Here is a 20,919-nt window from a genome sequence, read left to right as displayed (position 1 = left end):
CATTATCACTTACATTTTGAAGAGATCATTAAATGTATAGAGACATTAAACAACTACTACTCAGTATTTCAGTATTAGACTACTGATTTATTGAAGCATTTCAGTTTCAAGGTGTTAATGTAGAATAGGGCTGGATGATATGTAAACAATATTTTTGCGATAATTGACTTAAAAAAATATTAATAACAGTTAATGCTGCTTAAACTCAATTTTATTTTCAAGGTGAATGTGTCTTGCATTACTTTATGATTTAATCACATTTATCTTTATTTAATACAAAGATATATATTATTGAACCTGCAGAGATGCGTTCACAATGCACGTTACTAGTGTGGAAATATAGTGACCTAAACTCACAGCACCTCCCGAGATGATCTGAGATCATTTGCAGCATTCTCATAGATGACATTATTGTTGCAGTTTTCAGACGAGTGAAAACTCTTTAAATGTGCTTGTTCCAAGAGACAGGCTTGTGCTGCACGCCTCCGAAGGTGTAACCAGTCCTGCTTGACCCACTCCGGATGGCACTCGAAGTGCCGTCTCCGGCGAGGGAGCGCTAACGAGGAGGCTAAAATCTCCAGCCTCTAGCATCATAAACTAGTGCGCCTCTTGAGGGCAGGGGAGTGAGGTTTACATACTGCACAGCTATCACATACCAGCTCTTTCTCATTACATAGGGAAGGCAAGTAGCAGCACTATTGTAGCAAAGTTGAGCATATTTCATTTTGAGGTGTGTCTCGAGTCCAGCTAAAATTCGGAGATGTGATTGATTTAGAAATATCTAAGCTACCAGCTACGCAACAGAAAAATTGTTAAGCTAAGCAAAAAGCTACACAACAAAGATATCTTGCTACACCTAAGCTATTTTGTTTTTCAACCAGATGCATTAATGTAGTATGCAAGTATACTGTATGTTGCAGTATGTATGTGCATGTAAAGAAAACAACAAACAAAAAATGTAAATTAATATTTATACACGTTTCCTATATAACGGGAGCCAGATGGTACGTGATATCTGTGCAGTGTGTTTAAGATTGAGGAGCCTTTAGCCTCCTCATTAGCACGCCCGCCTCCCATGCCAGCGACGCCGGTTCGAATCCCACTTGATGCGGGATGAGCAGGAACAGTTACACCTATACAAACCCATGAGTTCAATATGCAAAATCACAATTTTTCAATTTTTTATAAATATATTTATACTACTACTTGTACAAACCCATTTGAACAACATATTTTGCAAATTCCTGTACATAACAACTCTACATACATATACAAATCATCTTGTCCTGTAATTCTGTCTAGCTGATGTATTTCTAGATGTACTGGAAGCTTATGTTCAGAGGCCAGATTCCCTGTGTGTATGTGTGTGTGTATACACCTGGACAATAACACTGTGATATCAGGTGGTAATACCATGGCACTTTGAAGAACCATGTAATTATAGAATGGTACATACACTTGCGGCCAAAAATTTGAAATAATGTACAGATTTTGCTCTCATGGAAAGAAATTGGTACTTTTATTCACCAAAGTGGCATTCAACTGATCACAATGAATAGTCAGGACATTAATAACGTGAATAATTACCATTACAATTTGAAAAATACTTTTCAGAACTTCTTAAACTACTTCAAAAATTTCTCATCAGAAAATCCTCCTTGTGCAGAAATGACATCTATGCAGATCCTTGTTATTCTAGCTGTCAGTTTGTCCAGATACTCAGGTGACCTTTCACCCCACACTTCCTGTAGCACTTGACCTTTCACCCCACACTTCCTGTAGCACTTGACCTTTCACCCCACACTTCCTGTAGCACTTGCCATAGATGTGACTGTCTTGTTGGGCACTTCTCATGCACCTTACAGTCTAGCTGATCCCACAAAAGCTCAATGGGGTTCAGATCCGTAACACTCTTTTCCAATTATCTGTTGTCCAATGTCTGTGTTTATTTGCCCACTCCAACCTTTTCTTTTTCTGTTTCAAAAGTGTCTTTTTCTTTGCCATTCTTCTCATAAGAGTCTTCTCTTTACTGTTGTACATGAAACTGGTGTTTAGCGGGTAGAATTCAATGAAGCTGTCAGCGGAGGACATGTGAGGTGTCTGAAACTAGAGACTCTGATGTACTTATCCTCTTGTTTAGTTGCACATCTTCCACATCTCTTTCTGTCCTTGTTAGAGACAGTTGTGCTTTATCTTTGAAGACTGTAGTTACACCTTTGGATGAAATCTGCAGTTTTTTGGCAACTTCAAGACTTTTATAGCCTTCATTCCTCAAAACAATGATTGACTGACGAGTTTCTAGAGAAAGCTGTTTCCATTTTACCTAATATTGTCCTTAAGACATTCCAGTCTATAGCATACTGTGCAACTCAAAACAAACACAAACACAATGTTAAGCTTAATTTAATAAACCAAATAGCTTTCGGCTGTTTTTGATATAATGGCAAGTGATTTTCTAGCACCGAATTATCAATTTATCATGATTACTCATGGATAAGGTGTTGGAGTGATGCTGCTGTCTAGATTTGATCAAAAATGACTTTTATTAAATAGTGATGGTGCTGATTTACATCAGTAATGTCCTGACTATACTTTGTGATCAGTTGAATGCCACTTTGGTGAATTAAAGTACCAATTTCCTTCCAAAACAGCAAAATCTGAAGATTATTCCAAACTTTTGGCCGCCAGTGTAAATATAATTGTTGTATATCCAAGTACTTCAAAGACTACCATGGTACTTCGATATATGGATTCCATATTTATATACCATTTTATTTACATAGTGCTACCAGGTAATGGTACATGTCCAAATATGGTAATGACATGGTACTTTTTTTGTGTGTTTTCATGAAGGCTGCTAAGTGTTTTGATACTCTATTGGAGGTAAAATCTCTTCACCTGCAGTAGTCGTTCACAATCTGCAGACATGTTGAACTTTAATACATTCTTTGTAACTGGCAAACTGTAGGATGCAATTGCAGGTTTGGTTTCCATTTATCATAGATATACTGATGCACTGCACCAGTGTTATCTTTAATTTCCATGTTTTAAAGTATTATGTTAACATTTTGGTCAGTGAGACGCACTTTGACGCGCAAGCTTTTAGATTGAATGCTGACTCAGACCGCTTTGCAATCACGAGTGGCCAATTTGTTGTAAAGACTCAAAGGAGTGACTTAATATATAAATCAGACATTTTTAATTCTGATTCAAAACCGGCGACAGTAAATACCAGGTATATGGAATAACGTAGCGGTGTAGCTTTTGTTAACGCTAAGCCCGCTACCTAATAAAAATATAGATTTGCTACTAAAAAGTTAATTGATTTAAAAACTAGTGAAGCTATCACCTCGCTAGTGGGAAATGTAGCTAAGCTAACAGCTTCGCTATTTGTAGCAAGGCTACTGCCCACAACTGCACGCCCCCAGCTGAAATAGAGGTTTTGATTGGTTCTGCTAAGTCATGCCTGTCCGTACCCGTCGGTCCGTGTACATTCAGTCCCCTATTGGCCGAGAGCTTGATTTACTGACTCTAGATGTGCTGAAGGAGTCTCTTCTTCCACTGACCCATGAAAAAGACAAACACTATAATGATTCTTGATCTTTAGCATGTTTGTTCTGATGAGTATTAAAACTTCCTAAATAAGCAAATCTCTCCCCGCAGATGGAGCAGCTGTAAGGTTTCTCTCTTGTGTGCACTCTCTGATGGGTTTTCAAGGTACCTTGTCGAGCAAACGTTTTGTCACACTGAGTGCAATTGTAAGGTCTTTCTCCAGTATGTGTCCTCTGGTGATTTGCAAAGGTATCGTGTCGACTGAAACTCTTCCCACAATCGCTACAGTTATAAGGTTTTTCTCCCGTGTGCACTCTCAGATGAATGCTCAACTGACCCGGAGCATAAAATCTCTTTCCACAGTGAGAGCAGAGGTAAGGTTTCTCTCCAGTGTGCATTCTCTCATGGACTATCAGATTAGCTTTCTGACGGAAACGTTTATCACACAGTGAACATTGATAGTGTTTCTCCTCAGAGTGTATTTTCTGATGAGACTTTAGATAATCTATTCGTGTAAATGTTTTCCCACATTCACTGCACTGATACGGCCTCTCATTGGTGTGCACACGGACATGTTTTTTCAGATGGGGCTTGTGGTTGAATCTCTTCTCACAGTGAGGACACTTGTACGGTTTCTCTCCCGTGTGTATTCTCTTATGAGCAACAAGAACTCCTTTAAAGCTGAAACACTTGTCACACTCACTGCATTGAAAAGGCTTTTCGACACAATGTATCCTCATGTGAGCTTTTAGATTATAAGGAGTGGTAGAAGAAAACTTCCCGCACTGATCACAGTGGTACAGCTTCTTTCCTCTGTGCACTTTTGTATGAAAGTTCCTCTCTTTTGATGTAGAAAAGCTGCTTCCACATCTCCTGCATTTGAAGAATTTCTGTTCTGTGTGTTTTCTTTCATGTCTCACTAAATGTCCCTTTGAGCTGAATGTCTTCTGACAGGTGATGCAGGAAAGACTTTGTGCTTTCAGACACTCTTTTGATGTAGAAGTTGTTTCTCCATCTGAACATGAACCACTGTTTCTATCTAAAGGGAACATGAAAGTAACAGTAAGGAAGTAAATATAATACCAACTATTTAATGAACATGATTGAATTTAGGGGTGCTGGTTAGAAAGCAAAGAAAACGCTTGGATTGAAGGGGAGAATAAAATAAAAACTGAAATGATGATGAAAATGGTTGCATTATACAAAATATAAAACCATGTTACATCAGCAAACTAATGATTCTAGAGTTTTTATTAGAACTTTAAAGATGATTTTTTTTTTGTGGAGGTACACCTGAAGGCAGAAAATCATCATCGTCATCATGTTGAACATCATCCTCATCATCTTCATGGTGATCATCATGCTGTTCCTCTGCTGTGGTTTCTCCTCTCATCTCCATCAGGTTCCTGCAGTCCAGCAGCTTCACTGAACACATCTTCAATGGTATCTGCAGCATCTGCTGTTCTCCAGCGTTACAGACAGAAGCCAGAGACTCTGTGGAGGTTTGATCACCCTGATTACTGTCACACACACTCTCCTGAGCGTCAGTATAACAGAGTAAAGTGAGGCTGAGCTCTGAGTCCTGTGTGTCTCTGGATCTCTGATCTCTGACGCTCCACACTGAATCCTGACATTCTGTGGAGGTCCCATCAGTCACACACACTGAAGATTGACAGGAAACCTTCTCCAGCTCCTGACAAACACAACACAATCACTGTACTGACTCATCTGGTCTCTTGATATATTTAACAGCTGTACAAACCTCTCCGTTCAATGGATCTCCTCTTTCCCTCAGCTTTGCCTCCAGTAACGCCACCTCTTTCTTCAGCTGAGAGATTTCTGTCATCAAATCATCAATATCCAGCATGGACAGATCAGTTCCTACTGATTTACAGCACATCAAATCCACCTGCAAACTCATCTTCAACATCTCAACACAAAAACTCAATAAGACTCCTGAAACAGGATATTTAAAGCTCTTGTCAAAACAAAGAGAAAACGTTTGGTTTGCTGTCATGAAAGAGAGGAAATCATCAAGAATAGAAACAGAGAAGTGACAGAAATGTATTAAAGACGCAGCAGCTGAACATCTAAACAAACTGTGAGTTCTTCTTTCTTTCTTTAGTGAGTTTACCGGCGGACTAAAGAGCTTCATAGCGACTCCTGCTGGACTGGAGTCACAACACAAGCAACATTCAGCAGATCTCAGAAACAGCTGCGGATTAATTCAGTAGACATAAAGTCAAGAGTCTTTTTTAATAATTTAAGAGATGAAATCAGTGATGTCCATTAAAAACTGTAGGCTACTGCACTCGCATTATAATCTTTAGCCTCTTTCGAATACTCTTTAATTTAATATATTTTATAAAACTTTATTAATAATTAATAATAACTCTCCTGTCAGATGTAGTAGATGTAAAATAATAATAGTGCCCCAGAATAACACGAAACTGTCGGAGGAAATGTTCGATTATATGCAAATGTGATTATCATGAAGGGTAAAAAATGTGAGACAATGACAGGTAAACAAAAATGTTATCCCAGAATATACATATATATTATAAAATATAAACTTTTTTTATATTTGTATTTTTGATGGAGTATGCTTAAAGCGCCCAGTAACAGCAAATTATCTGTACAAATTTAGTTTTATAGAGTATTTGCTTCTGTGTGTCACATGACAATAAAAGAAACATTCAGTCAATTACAATAATGAAAATGTAGTTTTTACTTTCTGCTTGTGCATAATGGGGATTTTGATGTATTCAAGTGGCTCGAGTCTTTTGAATACTATCACTCAAAATTAATTGAGGAACCATTTCTGCAGATGCCAGAAGGTGGCGACAAATGAGCGTCTCATGTGACATGAGTCGAAAGAAACAATTCTTTCCTTTAACAGGGCCACTCAACTTCAGAAAGGTCAGGGGTCGCAAAGTTGGATCCCTGTACCCTCGAGGGTCACACTCTTAATTTGTATGATATATGTAAGTATTATAAATTAACATATTTATAGTTAGAATGTTAAGCAAAAAATGTTAACTCTCTCATCATTTACTCACCTTCATGCCATCCCAGATGTGCAAGACTTTCCTTCTTCTGCTCAATACAAATGATGATATTTTTAGAAAAGATAGATCAGCACAGATCGATATTTAAGTCATTTGCTTTTTTTTTTTTTTTTGTATATATATTAAAATTTTTGATTGATTAATCTCATGAACAAAGAAAAGCAAAACATATACAAACAGAATCAATATTTAACCCTTACTATTGAGAGCCCAATACCTCACACATAAAACTCTGAATCTTTAACCAAAATTCTTGGATCTTAACACATCCCCAAAAGACATGGGTTATGTCTCCATCTTTTGATTGCCATCGCCAGCAGGTGGGTGTGTATTTTAGACCAAGCCTATACAATCTAGATAGGCTCTCTGTAAAATCTTGGATTGCATAAGGTGCACCCTTGCATCTCTAGATACAGACTTGATGTTTTTTAGAATTTTCGCCCACACTCCCTCCTCCAATACCAAGTTTAAATCTGTCTCCCATAATCTCTTGATAAGTTGAAGTTACATCCCCCAGATTCTGAATTAACAGGGAGTAATACACTGATGCCTCATTACCTTTTCCAAAAGCAGTAATCACCTCTCCCAGAGTATCTGCCACTATAGGTGAGAGTATACTACTCCCAAAAACAGTACAGAGGCAGGTGGCTCAGCTATAAATACTTATAGAACTGCGATCTGGGAATCCCAAAATGTTTAACCAAATTTTCAAAGGATCTCAGCACTCTGCTCATATAGGTCATTGAGTGTAGTAACCCCCAACACAATCTACACTGACCAGCAAAAAGGGGACTTGTTAATACATAATTTGGGGTTCAGCCATATGCTAAAGGCAACATTAAAATAAATGTCCGAATTAAACACCCTGGACACTTTCGTCAACACCAAGTGCAAATACGAGACAACAGGGTGTAACTTCACTTCTCTGGTTAGTTTGATTGAAAGGCTTTGTAATGGCAAAATAGGGGCCAGAACTTCCTGTTCAATAGAAAAACAGGGAGGGACTCTCTCAGGTGGAAGAAACCAATGAGCCAAATGTCTGAGACTGAATGCATAATAATAAAACAAAATCTTGGGTAGGCCTAGCCCACATTTGTCAATTGGCCTTTGCAATTTACTGAAATGTAATCTGGGATGTTTACCATTCCAAATGAAGGACTTCGCTATGCTATCAAATTGCTTGAAATAAGAGAGGGGACATCTACAGGAAGGGACTTGAACAGGTAGTTAAATTTTGGAATACAATTGATTTTATTAACATTAACCTTCCCAATCATAGATAAATGTAATGAAGCCCACCTGCTCACATCGCTCGAAAAAATGGTTTATTAAGGGGTCAAAATGAACTCTGACTAAATCAGACAAATTTTCTGGGAATAAAATGCCCAAATACGTAATGCCCTGTTTGCGCCACTGGAAGGAGCATGGTTGAAAAGCCGTTACTGGGCAGTACACTGTCAGAAACAAAACTTCGGATTTAGACCAACAGACTCTTTATCCTGAGAACTTAGAAAAGGAATTTATAATTCTGTGGAGGCAAGGCATAGATCTAGTGGGGTCAGAGACGATTAATAACATATAATCAGTGTAAAGCAAAAGCTTATGAGACATACATCCTCCCAACACCCCTGGAAAATCATCTTCCCTTCTTATCATGGCTGCTAATGGTTCCAGGGCAAGACAGAATACTAGTGAGGAAAGAGGGCAACCCTACTGGGAGCCCCTATCCAGAGTAAATAATAATTAATCCAATTGTTGTACCGCTGCTACCAGGTGTCTATAAAGTAATTCAATCCATACAATAAAAGTATTCCCGAACCCATATATTTACAAAATCTTAAAAAGATAATCCCTGCCATATCAAACGCCTTTTCGGCATCAAGTGAGATGGCAGCGACCAGAGTCTGATCATTCGCCACTGACCACATGATATTGATGAAGCACCTAATGTTATCAGAAGAGCTACATCCCCAAATAAACCCCACTTGATCTATATGTATAAGAGATGTCATAACTTACTCAATCGTTAGCAAGAATTTTTGACAATATTTTAATGTCTAGCTGGATCAGGGAGATTGGATGGCAACTCTTACACTCGCTTGGATCTTTCTCCTTATTAAGAATCAGAGCGATGCGGGCTTGTGTCATGGTTGGGGGAAGCTTTCCATTCTTTAATGATTCCATATTATCTTCCATATAAGCAAAAGTGGAGCCAATTCTGTAGCATAAGATCTAAAAATTCAGCTGCAAAACCATCTGGCCCCAGAGTCTTGCCTGAAGCAAGGCCTTAAATACCTCGCCAAGCTCCTCCAAGTATATCTCAGAATCAAGAGAATTGTTTTGCTCAGTCGTTAGTTTAGTGAGTTCTAATGGTTCAACAAAATTTCAAATATCTTCATCAGTAGATGAAGTCGTGGAACTATAAAGATCAAGATAAATTCATTAAAAGCATTATTAATATCAATGGCTGAGGTAAAAACTTCACCACCAGGGAATGGTAGAAAAAGACTCTCTCTGCTTTATATATCTAGCCAAAAGCTTCCCTGTTTTGTCCGACTCAAAGTATGACTGTGCACTTTTAATATTACCTTCCAACTCTTGTTCTTGTGCTTTGGACTTTTTGACGAATGAGGCATACTGTTTAATCCGACCCCTAAGAAACACCTTAAGTGCCTCCAAAGCCAAGCCCACAGAGGATACTGAGGACCAGTTGGTCTCCATATAAACATTGATTTCAGCCTTTAACATTTGGTAGAAATCAGGATTTTGCAAAAGAGATGCATTAAAGTGCCAACTATGTGATTTATTTTTCTCCATATGTGACAACACCTCTAAACTCACCAGGGCGGGATCTGAGACTAAGATGTTTCCAATTAATCAATCAACAGCAGATTAAATGAGGGACTTAGATACCCCAAAAAAATCTATTCTACAATAAATCTTATGGATTGATTAAATAAAATTATAGTCCCTACCTACACATCCTGTGAAGCTTCAATGTTGCTCTAGGGGGCTTACACACTTTTGCCACACTATGATCATGGAATGATTCCTTCACAAGATTAAAATCCCCTCTAAATATATTATCATTATGGGTGCCAGTAGCTTGCAGCAACCCTTTAAGATCTATAAAAAGGCCCTGATAATCAGGGTTAGGTGATTAGCCAAAATCAACCTTTGCCCCTGAATTTCTGCTTAAACAAAAATGACTCATCCAAATTGATCTTTGATCTGTTTGAGACATTTATTGTAGATGTTTACCTATCAATGTAATGACTCCCCTGCTCTTACTCGAGCCAGCACTAAAGAAAACATGTCCACCCCATATCTTTCCAAAATGTTCAGCTTCCTGCGGGGAAAGATGCAATTCTTGAAGAAACACAATATCATATTTATTACATTTAAGAAAAGAAATAACCTTCCTTCTTTTCATGGGATGCCCAAACCCGTTCACATTCCACATGGAGAGAGAAAATCCACTCATATTAACATTTTACATTTTGACAAATTAAAAAAAATTGATTGTGTGAAAAATAAAATGATTAAAAACCATATTCAAACATTAGTGCAACAATCAAAAAACTGCACTTTCCCCCCAAAAAATTTACTTCTCTGTGCACATGACTGCACCAAAAGGTGTGCATCCCTCTAAACTCAAACAGTCGATGTACGCCTCCGAGAGCCCCCTCGGTATGCTGAAGTCAGGTGCTTCTATACAAATTTTGTGAGACATAATTACACAACATAAAGTAATCTATAAAACAAAATCCAGCAAATATGAGGAATAAGCACAAAGAACCTGTAGATTCATCCACGTAAATGTGTGTTCCTCCAGAAAATAAGCTCCAACCGCTAGGCGGAACCAGCACAAAAATAAACAAAGAAGGCGCCCAGTTCAGTGAGTCAATTCCACTCGGCTGCATCACACAATGACTTACTCATTCCATTTACTTTATGAAGGCTAATGCTTGTTTGGGACATGTAAATATTTTGCGGCCATTTTTTTAATCTATTCTCAATTTGGCGAGGAACATCAGTGATAAAGCGACCTTCAGTTGATGAAAGAGTTAGTTGCATTCCTTGAATCGATCACGTTTCTCTCATCGAATTCGTAAAGTCTGGGAACAAGAAAATGCTGTGGTTCTTTCAAGAAAGCCATCCTTTACTCTTCGCCTCATGTAAGACGAGATCTTTATTGGATAATCTCAGAAATTTGTCCAGAATTGATTGGGGCCTGTCTCCCTCAATGGATCTCCGAGCCAGGACTCTGTGAGCTTGCTCAATTTCCAGCTTATGGTCTGTTATGTTGAGTAGATTCGGGAAGAGCTCATCTAGGAATTTCACCATATCTCTGCCGTTTTCGTTGATGCTGTTTTGCCGATTACGATTCTCAAAGTCGTCCAACGTTTCCCATACATGTTCCAAGTCCACCTTGGTCACTAGCGGGTTATGTGCTAATTCCTTCTCTGATGACTCCATATAATCGATCACTTTCTTGATGTGCTGAGATGGGAGAAGGGAATCCCTACCTGTTTTGTTACTCTTCCCCAACCCTAGACTCGGGCAGGACCTAACAGTATCAGTAAAATAACTTGCGGAGCAATTATCAATATATTCAATATTTATGATATTGTTACTCAATACCTTTTTTAACTGATTGCTAATTATGAACCACACTATGATGATTCTTGATCTTTAGAATGTTTCTTCTTGTGAGTCTGAAAACTTCCTAAATAAGTGAATCTCTCCCCGCAGATAGAGCAGCTGTAAGGTTTCTCTCCTGTGTGCACTCTCTGATGGGTTTTCAGGACGTCCGGTCGAGCAAACGTTTTGTCACACTGAGTGCATTTGTAAGGTCTTTCTCCAGTATGAATTCTCTTGTGCTTTGCAAAGGTATTCTGTTTACTGAAACTCATCCCACAAATGCTACAGTGATAAGGCTTTTCTCCCGTGTGCACTCTCAGATGAAACTGGAGACTACCTGGTCCAGAAAATCTCTTTCCACAGTGAGAGCAGAGGTAAGGTTTCTCTCCAGTGTGCATTCTCTCATGGAGTACATGCTGAGACTTATGACGGAAACGTTTATCACAGTGTGCACATTGATAGGGTTTCTCTTCAGAGTGTATTTTCTGATGAGACTTAAGAGTACCTGAATCTGCAAATGTTTTCCCACATTCACTGCACTGATACGGCCTCTCTTTGGTGTGTACACGGACATGTTTCGTCAGATGGGGACTGTGGTTGAATCTCTTCTCACAATGAGGACACTTGTACGGTTTCTCTCCTGTGTGTATTCTCTTATGAGCAACAAGAACTCCTTTAGTTCTGAAAAATTTGTCACACTCTTTGCAGTGGAACTCCTTTTTATCACTGTGTGTCTTAATGTGAGCATTCATAGTAGAACGAGTAAAGAAAACCTTCCCGCACTGCTCACAGTAGTACTGCTTCTTTACTCTGTGCACTTCTGAATGACGGTTCTTCTCTTTTGATGTAGAAAAGATGCTCCCACATGTCTTACATTTGTAGATTTTCTGTTCTGTGTGTCTTTTTTCATGTCTTGCTAAATGTCCCTTTGAGCTGAATGTCTTCTGACATGTTATGCAGGAAAGACTTTGTGCTGACAGACACTCTTTTGATGTAGATATCGTTTCCCCATCTGAACATGAACCACTGTTTCTATCTAAAGGGAACATGAAAGAAAGTAATAGTAAGGTAGTAATTATCATACAGAATATACTGTAAATAACGTGGCTTAAATTTGCTGTGTTAAAGTGGGGGAGGGAATATATAAATAAACTAAACAAGAAGAGAACCGGAGAGCTTTTGACAACATACTGCGGCCACAAAAAGCATTTTGACACTTAAAAATGTCAGAAATTTGTTGCATTAGATCCAAAATAACAAACCAAGTCACATCAACAACCAAATGATGTTATAGCTCCTCTCAGAACTGACTCAACAGAACTGAATAACGTTAACCCCTTTCACCCTAAAGGCCTGACTGATGGATTTCCGCTACAGCTTATAACAAAAAAAATAAATGATGTAAATATGCCCATATTAGAAAATCAGCATATTACAATGAGAAGGATCATGTGACACTGATGACTGCAGTAATGATCCAGAAAATTCAGCTTTGATCACAAATTGCATTTTACAATATATTCAAATAGAAAACTGTTCTTTTAAATTGTAAAAAGAGTTCAGAATATCAATGTTTTTACTGTATTTTGGATCAAATAAATGCAGACTTGGTGAGCAGAATACCAAACGGTAGTTTAAACGGTAGTGTAGGTCTAAAATTAAGTAGAGTCCGTATGTAAAGAAAATGTATAGTCCGATTACTTCTTTTAACTTAAAACTTGATTTTGATCATTAAGTCTCCTCACATTCATTCTCTTTCTGTCACATTCCTCACTGATAGGCTCAGGGGAGGGTCTTTTGACTCCTCAGGTTTGAATTACAATCAATATTCATGATCATTCACGCCTCCTTGTATATTAGCTTTCAACACTAAAAGTGTCTTAGAAAAGATAAATTACTATATTGTTTTGTATAAATGAGTGATCAGGATAGTTTTCACATCATTTTGTAGCAAGAACTCTAGGCTACAAGATCCAGTTCTCAAATGTTTTGTGGACAAATGTTTAGTATGTGTTATATGGCCTTATTTCAATGACTTAAAAACCATGCATAAACGTTATTTTCTCAAAAATACAAACATGTACACACGTTGCTCACATATTATTGTAGCCCATTTTGTGTTGAATACAGTGTTATCAGACTTTAGCCATTAATATGTTTTTAAGCAACTGTAAAGAGCACAAATGTCAAGGCATGTCAAAACTTCTCCAGGGCCCAAAACACCCTCAGACCCAAGAGGGTTAAGGTTATTGTCGAAGTCTGTTCTCCCTATGTTTCCCCTTAAGGTTAGTGTCGAAGTCTGTTCTCCCTATGTTTCCCCTTAAGGTTAGTGTCGAAGTCTGTTCTCCCTATGTTTCCCCTTAAGGTTAGTGCTGAAGTCTGTTCTCCCTATGTTTCCCCTTCAGGTTAGTGTCGAAGTCTGTTCTCCCTATGTTTCCCCTTAAGGTTAGTGTCGAAGTCTGTTCTCCCTATGTTTCCCCTTCAGATTAGTGCCGAAGTCTGTTCTCCCTATGTTTCCCCTTAAGGTTAATGTTGAAGTCTGTTCTCCCTATGTTTCCCCTTAAGGTTAGTGCTGAAGTCTGTTCTCCCTATGTTTCCCCTTCAGGTTAGTGCTGAAGTCTGTTCTCCCTATGTTTCCCCTTCAGGTTAGTGTCAAAGTCTGTTCCCCCTATGTTTCCCCTTCAGGTTAATGTCGAAGTCTGTTCTCCCTATGTTTCCCCTTAAGGTTAATGTCGAAGTCTGTTCTCCCTGTGTTTCCCCTTAAGGTTAATGTTGAAGTCTGTTCTCCCTATGTTTCCCCTTAAGGTTAATGTTGAAGTCTGTTCTCCCTGTGTTTCCCCTTAAGGTTAATGTTGAAGACTGTTCCCCCTATGTTTCCCCTTAAGGTTAATGTTGAAGTCTGTTCTCCCTATGTTTCCCCTACAGGTTAATGTTGAAGTCTGTTCTCCCTATGTTTCCCCTTCAGGTTAGTGTCGAAGTCTGTTCTCCCTATGTTTCCCCTTCAGGTTAGTGTCGAAGTCTGTTCTCCCTATGTTTCCCCTTCAGGTTAATGTCGAAGTCTGTTCTCCCTATGTTTCCCCTTCAGGTTAGTGTCGAAGACTGTTCCCCCTATGTTTCCCCTTAAGGTTAATGTTGAAGTCTGTTCTCCCTGTGTTTCCCTTAAGGTTAATGTCGAAGTCTGTTCTCCCTGTGTTTCCCCTTAAGGTTAATGTCGAAGTCTGTTCTCCCTATGTTTCCCCTTAAGGTTAATGTTGAAGTCTGTTCTCCCTATGTTTCCCCTTAAGGTTAATGTTGAAGTCTGTTCTCCCTGTGTTTCCCCTTAAGGTTAATGTCGAAGTCTGTTCTCCCTGTGTTTCCCCTTAAGGTTAATGTTGAAGTCTGTTCTCCCTATGTTTCCCCTTAAGGTTAGTGTCGAAGTCTGTTCTCCCTATGTTTCCCCTTCAGGTTAGTGTCGAAGACTGTTCCCCCTATGTTTCCCCTTAAGGTTAATGTTGAAGTCTGTTCTCCCTATGTTTCCCCTTAAGGTTAATGTCAAAGTCTGTTCTCCCTGTGTTTCCCCTTAAGGTTAATGTTGAAGTCTGTTCTCCCTATGTTTCCCCTTAAGGTTAATGTCGAAGTCTGTTCTCCCTGTGTTTCCCCTTAAGGTTAGTGTCGAAGTCTGTTCTCCCTATGTTTCCCCTTAAGGTTAGTGTCGAAGTCTGTTCTCCCTGTGTTTCCCCTTAAGGTTAGTGTCTAAATCTGTTCCCCCCTATGTTTTCGCTTAAGGTTAATGTTGAAGTCTGTTCTCCCTATGTTTCTCCTTAAGTTAGTTTTGAAGTCTGTTCCTCCCTATGTTTCTCCTTAAGTTAGTTTTGAAGTCTGTTCTCCCTATGTTTCTCCTTAAGGTTAATGTCGAAGTCTGTTCTCCCTGTGTTTCCCCTTAAGGTTAGTGTCGAAGTCTGTTCTCCCTATGTTTCCCCTTAAGGTTAGTGTCGAAGTCTGTTCTCCCTGTGTTTCCCCTTAAGGTTAGTGTCGAAATCTGTTCCCCCCTATGTTTTCGCTTAAGGTTAATGTTGAAGTCTGTTCTCCCTATGTTTCTCCTTAAGTTAGTTTTGAAGTCTGTTCTCCCTATGTTTCTCCTTAAGTTAGTTTTGAAGTCTGTTCCTCCTATGTTTCCCTTTAGGTTTGTGTCGAAGTCTTTTCTCCCTATGTTTCCCCTTAAGGTTTGTGTCGAAGTCTTTTCTCCCTATGTTTTTTTGGGCCAAATCCTGACTGATAGTGATCCATTCTTGCCTTATTAGTGCTCGGAGTTTATCAAAATTTGTGGGCTTCTGCTTGTGCAATCGCCTTTTGAGGATTAACCACAGGATCTTTATGAGATTAAAGATATGGGGAGTTGCCTGGCCACGGATACAAAATTTCAATGTAATGATCTCCGAGCCACTTCATTATCACTCTTGCCTTGAGACATGTTGCTCCATCATGCTAGAAAATGCACGGATCACCAAATTGCCCCTGGATCGTTGGGGGAAGTTGCTCTGGCAGGATGTTTTGATACCATTCTTTATTCATGGCAGTGGTTTTTGGGCAGAATTGTGAGAGAGCCCACTCACTTGGATGAAAAGAACCCAACACATGGTTTCAGGATGCTTCGCTAATGGCACGACACAGGACTCATGGTAGCGTTCACCTTTTCTTCTAGGGACTATCAACTTTCCAGATGTCCCAAACAGTTGGAAGGGGGCTTCATCAGGGAAAATAACTTTGCACCAGTCTTCTGCTGACCTATCCATGTACTTCCTGCAGAATTTCAGTCTGTCATTGATGTTTTTCTTGGAGAGAAGTGGCTTTGGTGCCCTTCTAGACACCAGGCCATACAGATTATGCAGAGAATGTGCCAGCTCACCAACTAGAGCGTGAGGATGGCAGAGTTTGGTATTCCTCATCACGTGGTGTTTCATCATAAGAAGGGATCATTGAGAGTCGTGTTTGACTGTGGAGCAACATATAAAGGGACATTGCTTAATAGTCAATTGTGGCAAGGCCCTAACCTTACCAATTCTTTGTTAGGTGTATTGATGAGATTCAGGCAAGAACCAGTAGCCTTCATAGCTGATATCGAAGCAATGTTCCATCAAGTCAAAGTGGCTGATGAAGATGTGGAGTTTCTTCGTTTTTTGTGGTGGCCTGATGGAGAATTGACTAAAGAACCAAGTACATTCAGGATGAATGTTCATCTTTTTGGATCCGTGTCATCTCCAAGCTGTGCTTGCTATGCCTTGAAACAGACAGCGAAGGACAACCAAGCAGACTTTCAAGCAGAGGTAATTGAAACCATCAACAACAACTTTTATGTGGATGACTGTTAAAAGAGTGTCTCTTCTGAGGAAATCTCTATGATTAAAAATCTCACTGTTCTCTGTCAAAAAGGAGGTTTTCATTTGACGAAATGGATCAGCAACAGTCACAAAGTTTTGCAGTCAGTTTCAAAAGAGCACCGAGCAAAAGATATACAGCAGCTAGATCTGGATCAAGATAAATTGCCAGTTGAAAGAATTTTAGGTCTTCAATGGAGTGTGGAGACCGACACCTTTCAATTTAAGATTTCTTTGAAAAATAAGCCATGTACTAGGAGGGGTATTCTGTCTGTAGTAACCTCTATCTATGATCCTATGGGATTTTTAGCACCACTTATCTTGCAGAGTTCCAGGTGAGCAGATGTTTTAAACAGATGTTGCATGGATTTTGGACTACCCACTCATGCTTGTCTACATCACTTTGCTGATGCTTGCGAAGTTGGATATGGTACAGTAACCTATCTTAAGATGCAAAATAGTGCAAGCATGGTACATGTAGCTTTCTTGTTGGGAAGGGCTAGAGTAACACCATTGAAACCAGTGACCATACCTCATTTGGAACTAACAGCGGCTGTCTTGGCAGTTAAGGTTGACATCATGTTGAAGAAATTGCAACTCCCATTGGAAGATTCAGTCTTTTGGACTGACAGCACGACTGTCCTTAACTACATTCGGAACAAGAGCAACGGATTCATACATTTGTTTCTAATAGAGTATCTTTCATAGGAGACGCAACACAACCTCAACAGTGGAGATATGTTCCTACTAAAGAAAATCCAGCAGATGATGCATCTCGTGGATTAAAGGTGGAACATTTTCTGAACAATAAGCGATGGGTTGATGGTCCTAGCTTTCTCTTGAAGCCAAGCGACACATTGTTTCTCACAAGTGATCTGACTTCCAATGATGATGACCCAGAGGTTAAAAGGGAGTTGAAGGTAAATGCTATGATCTTTCTGAATGGACAGAATGCCACAAGTCGACTTATCAATTACTTCTCAGAATAGAAACATCGAAAGGTTGCAGTTGCCTGGTACTTGAAACTGCAGAAACTTCTGATGGAGCGGAGTCGTAAAAGAAAGGAGTTATCTTTAGAGCAGATTAACAACGCTGCTGCAGATGCAGAATTACCAGAATTTAAAGCATCTCTGGGCAGACAAGGTTTGTCTGTAGAGGATCTTTCTAATGCTGAGAAAAGCATCGTTCGTTTCAGTCAACAGGATCAATTCCAAGAGGAAATTGCTGAGCTCAAGAATGGAAGGATTGGAGTCAAAAGAAATAGTACTGTTTATAGTTTGGGTCCTGTATTACACAATGAATTGTTAGTAGTTGGACGAAGACTTGATAAGTCAGCCATGCCCGTTGAAAGGAAGCATCCCATCTTGTTATCTAAAGATCAATATGTCATCTCTCAAACTTAGAGACTTAGATACTTACTCTCATATTGATTCATGAACAGTTGGGTCATGGTGGCAGAAACCAGATTCTTTCCAAGCTCCGGTACAAGTATTGGATTACAAATGCTAATTCTGTTGTAAGAAAGATCATTTCCAAGTGTGTTATAAGTAAACGCTACAAAGGAAATTAGGTGAACAAAAGATGGCAGACCTTCCACTGGACAGGATTAACCCTGGTTTACGTAGGAGTGGATTTCTTTGGCCCCATCGAAGTAAAAAGAGGAAGGAGTAAAGTGAAACGCTACGGAATGATATTTACTTGTATGGCAAGTAAAGCTGCCCATTTGGAAATGGCATACTCCCTAGATATGGATTCATGTATCAATGCTTTACGCAGATTTGTCTGTCGTCGTGGTCAAGTGTCTCATATAAGGTCGGATAATGGAACTAATTTCATCACTGCTGAGTGGGTGTTAAAGGAAGCTCTCACTCTATTAAGAAACGAAAATATTCAAAGGGATTTACTGAAGAAAGGAGTTCAGTGGAGTTTTAACCCTCCAACAGTTTTCATAACGGAGGAGTATGGGAGCGTATGATTCGAATGGTGAGACAAATTCTTTGTGCAGTCCTTCGACAACAAACATTGGATGATGAAGCACTGCAAGCTGTCTTGTGCGAAGCAGAAGCTATTTTGAATGATAGACCTATTTCTAAACTATACGATGATCCTAGTGATTTGGAAGCCCTCACTCCAAATCACATCCTGCTTATGAGACGATATCCTGCATTGCCACCTGGCTTGTATGAAAGATCCGATCTTTATGCCAAAAGGAGATGGACACAGGTGCAATACATTTCTGAGCTCTTCTGGAAAAGATAGGTACTAGAATACCTACCCTTGATGCAAAAACGACAAAAGTGGAGTAAGGAACGTAGAAAGTTTATTCCTGGAGACATTGTGATTATTCTGAATTTACTGCTTCCTATACATTTTGTACAAAATATTGATTTATGATCGATTGATGATATGCATGGCTCCAATTTGTATGATTTGTAATTGCTATGTCAATGTGCCTTAAGCAATTAAGGGGCCGGTGTGTAGGAGCCATTTTGCCATAATACTGTGGTTAGCATGTAACATATTGGAATTGTGGAACAAAAAAATTATGGAGACACAACATTAAAGAATGAAACATACCTGATGGAATAAATTCTTCATCATCATCATCATCATCATCATCATGACTGTCATGTTGAATAACATCCTCATGATCCTCATTATCATCATGATTGTCATGTTGAACAACAGCCTCATCTTCATCATCATCATCATGACTGTCATGTTGAATAACATCCTCATGATCATCATCATCTTCATGGTGATCATCATGCTGTTCCTCTGCTGTGGTTTCTCCTCTCATCTCCATCAGGTTCCTGCAGTCCAGCAGCTTCACTGAACACATCTTCAATGGTATCTGCAGCATCTGCTGTTCTCCAGCGTTACAGACAGAAGCCAGAGACTCTGTGGAGGTTTGATCACCCTGATTACTGTCACACACACTCTCCTGAGCGTCAGTATAACAGAGTAAAGTGAGGCTGAGCTCTGAGTCCTGTGTGTCTCTGGATCTCTGATCTCTGACGCTCCACACTGAATCCTGATATTCTGTGGAGGTCCCATCAGTCACACACACTGAAGATTGACAGGAAACCTTCTCCAGCTCCTGACAAACACAACACAATCACTGTACTGACTCATCTGGACTCTTGATATATTTAACAGCTGTACAAACCTCTCCGTTCAGTGGATCTCCTCTTTCCCTCAGCTTTGCCTCCAGTAACGCCACCTCTTTCTTCAGCTGAGAGATTTCTGTCATCAAATCATCAATATCCAGCATGGACAGATCAGTTCCTACTGATTTACAGCACATCAAATCCACCTGCAAACTCATCTTCAACATCTCAACACAAAAACTCAATAAGACTCCTGAAACAGGATATTTAAAGCTCTTGTCAAAACAAAGAGAAAACGTTTGGTTTGCTGTCATGAAAGAGAGGAAATCATCAAGAATAGAAACAGAGAAGTGACAGAAATGTATTAAAGACGCAGCAGCTGAACATCTAAACAAACTGTGAGTTCTTCTTTCTTTCTTTAGTGAGTTTACCGGCGGACTAAAGAGCTTCAGAGCGACTCCTGCTGGACTGGAGTCACAACACAAGCACCATTCAGCAGATCTCAGAAACAGCTGCGGATTAATTCAATTGACATAAAGTCAAGAGTCTTTTTTAATAATTTAAGAGATGAAATCAGTGATGTCCATTAAAAACTGTAGGGTACTGCACTCGCATTATAAGCTTTAGCCTCTTTCGAATACTCTTTCATTTAATATATTTTATAAAACTTTATTAATAATTAATAATAAATCTCCTGTCAGATGTAGTAGATGTAAAATAATAATAGTGCCCCAGAATAACACGAAACTGTCGGAGGAAATGTTCGATTATATGAAAATTTTTGTTTACCTGTCATTGTCTCACATTTTTTACCCTTCATGATAATCACATTTTCATATAATCGAACATTTCCTCCGACAGTTTCGTGTTATTCTGGGGCACTATTATTATTTTACATCTACTACATCTGACAGGAGAGTTATTATTAATTATTAATAAAGTTTTATAAAATATATTAAATGAAAGCGTATTCGAAACAGGCTAAAGATTATAATGCGAGTGCAGTAGCCAACAGTTTTTAATGGACATCACTGATTTCATCTCTTAAATTATTAAAAAAGACTCTTGACTTTATGTCTATTGAATTAATCCGCAGCTGTTTCTGAGATCTGCTGAATGTTGCTTGTGTTGTGACTCCAGTCCAGCAGGAGTCGCTCTGAAGCTCTTTAGTCCGCCGGTAAACTCACTAAA

The 20,919-nt window shown here is 39.1% G+C and overlaps 1 protein-coding gene across 2 annotated transcripts; it reads right to left on the bottom strand.

Moving 5' to 3' along the window:
• Nucleotides 1–204: 204 nt before the first annotated feature.
• LOC127651509 (zinc finger protein OZF-like) lies at nucleotides 205–20,158 on the bottom strand. Of its 2 annotated transcripts, none has more exons than XM_052137370.1 (3): nucleotides 19,788–20,158; nucleotides 4,846–5,245; nucleotides 205–4,591 (listed from the first exon to the last, which is right to left on the bottom strand). In XM_052137370.1, exons 1-3 carry the CDS (start codon nucleotides 20,040–20,042, stop codon nucleotides 3,585–3,587), a joined length of 1,662 nt encoding a protein of 553 aa, XP_051993330.1. In that variant the 5' UTR covers nucleotides 20,043–20,158; the 3' UTR covers nucleotides 205–3,584. The 2 variants fall into 2 exon arrangements, with proteins under 2 accessions (XP_051993330.1, XP_051993331.1); XM_052137371.1 differs by lacking the exon at nucleotides 19,788–20,158 and adding an exon at nucleotides 5,315–5,675.
• Nucleotides 20,159–20,919: the final 761 nt, after the last annotated feature.

The sequence above is a fragment of the Xyrauchen texanus genome, chromosome 11 (genome assembly GCF_025860055.1).
Source record: "Xyrauchen texanus isolate HMW12.3.18 chromosome 11, RBS_HiC_50CHRs, whole genome shotgun sequence".
NCBI classification, from domain to species: Eukaryota; Metazoa; Chordata; class Actinopteri; order Cypriniformes; family Catostomidae; genus Xyrauchen; species Xyrauchen texanus.
Note: the sequence above shows the minus strand (reverse complement) of the source record. Positions and strands in the feature narration are given on the sequence as shown.

Bases quoted from the DNA above. Each gene is read 5' to 3' on its own strand.
- LOC127651509 (XM_052137370.1), bottom strand. From the start codon at position 20,042: ATGACAGCAAACCAAACGTTTTCTCTTTGTTTTGACAAGAGCTTTAAA. The intron at 5,246-19,787 runs GTTTGTACAGCT...TGTGTTTGTCAG, and splicing joins GAGATCCACTGAACGGAGAG to GAGCTGGAGAAGGTTTCCTG. The intron at 4,592-4,845 runs GTGTACCTCCAC...TGTTCCCTTTAG, and splicing joins TGATGATTTTCTGCCTTCAG to ATAGAAACAGTGGTTCATGT.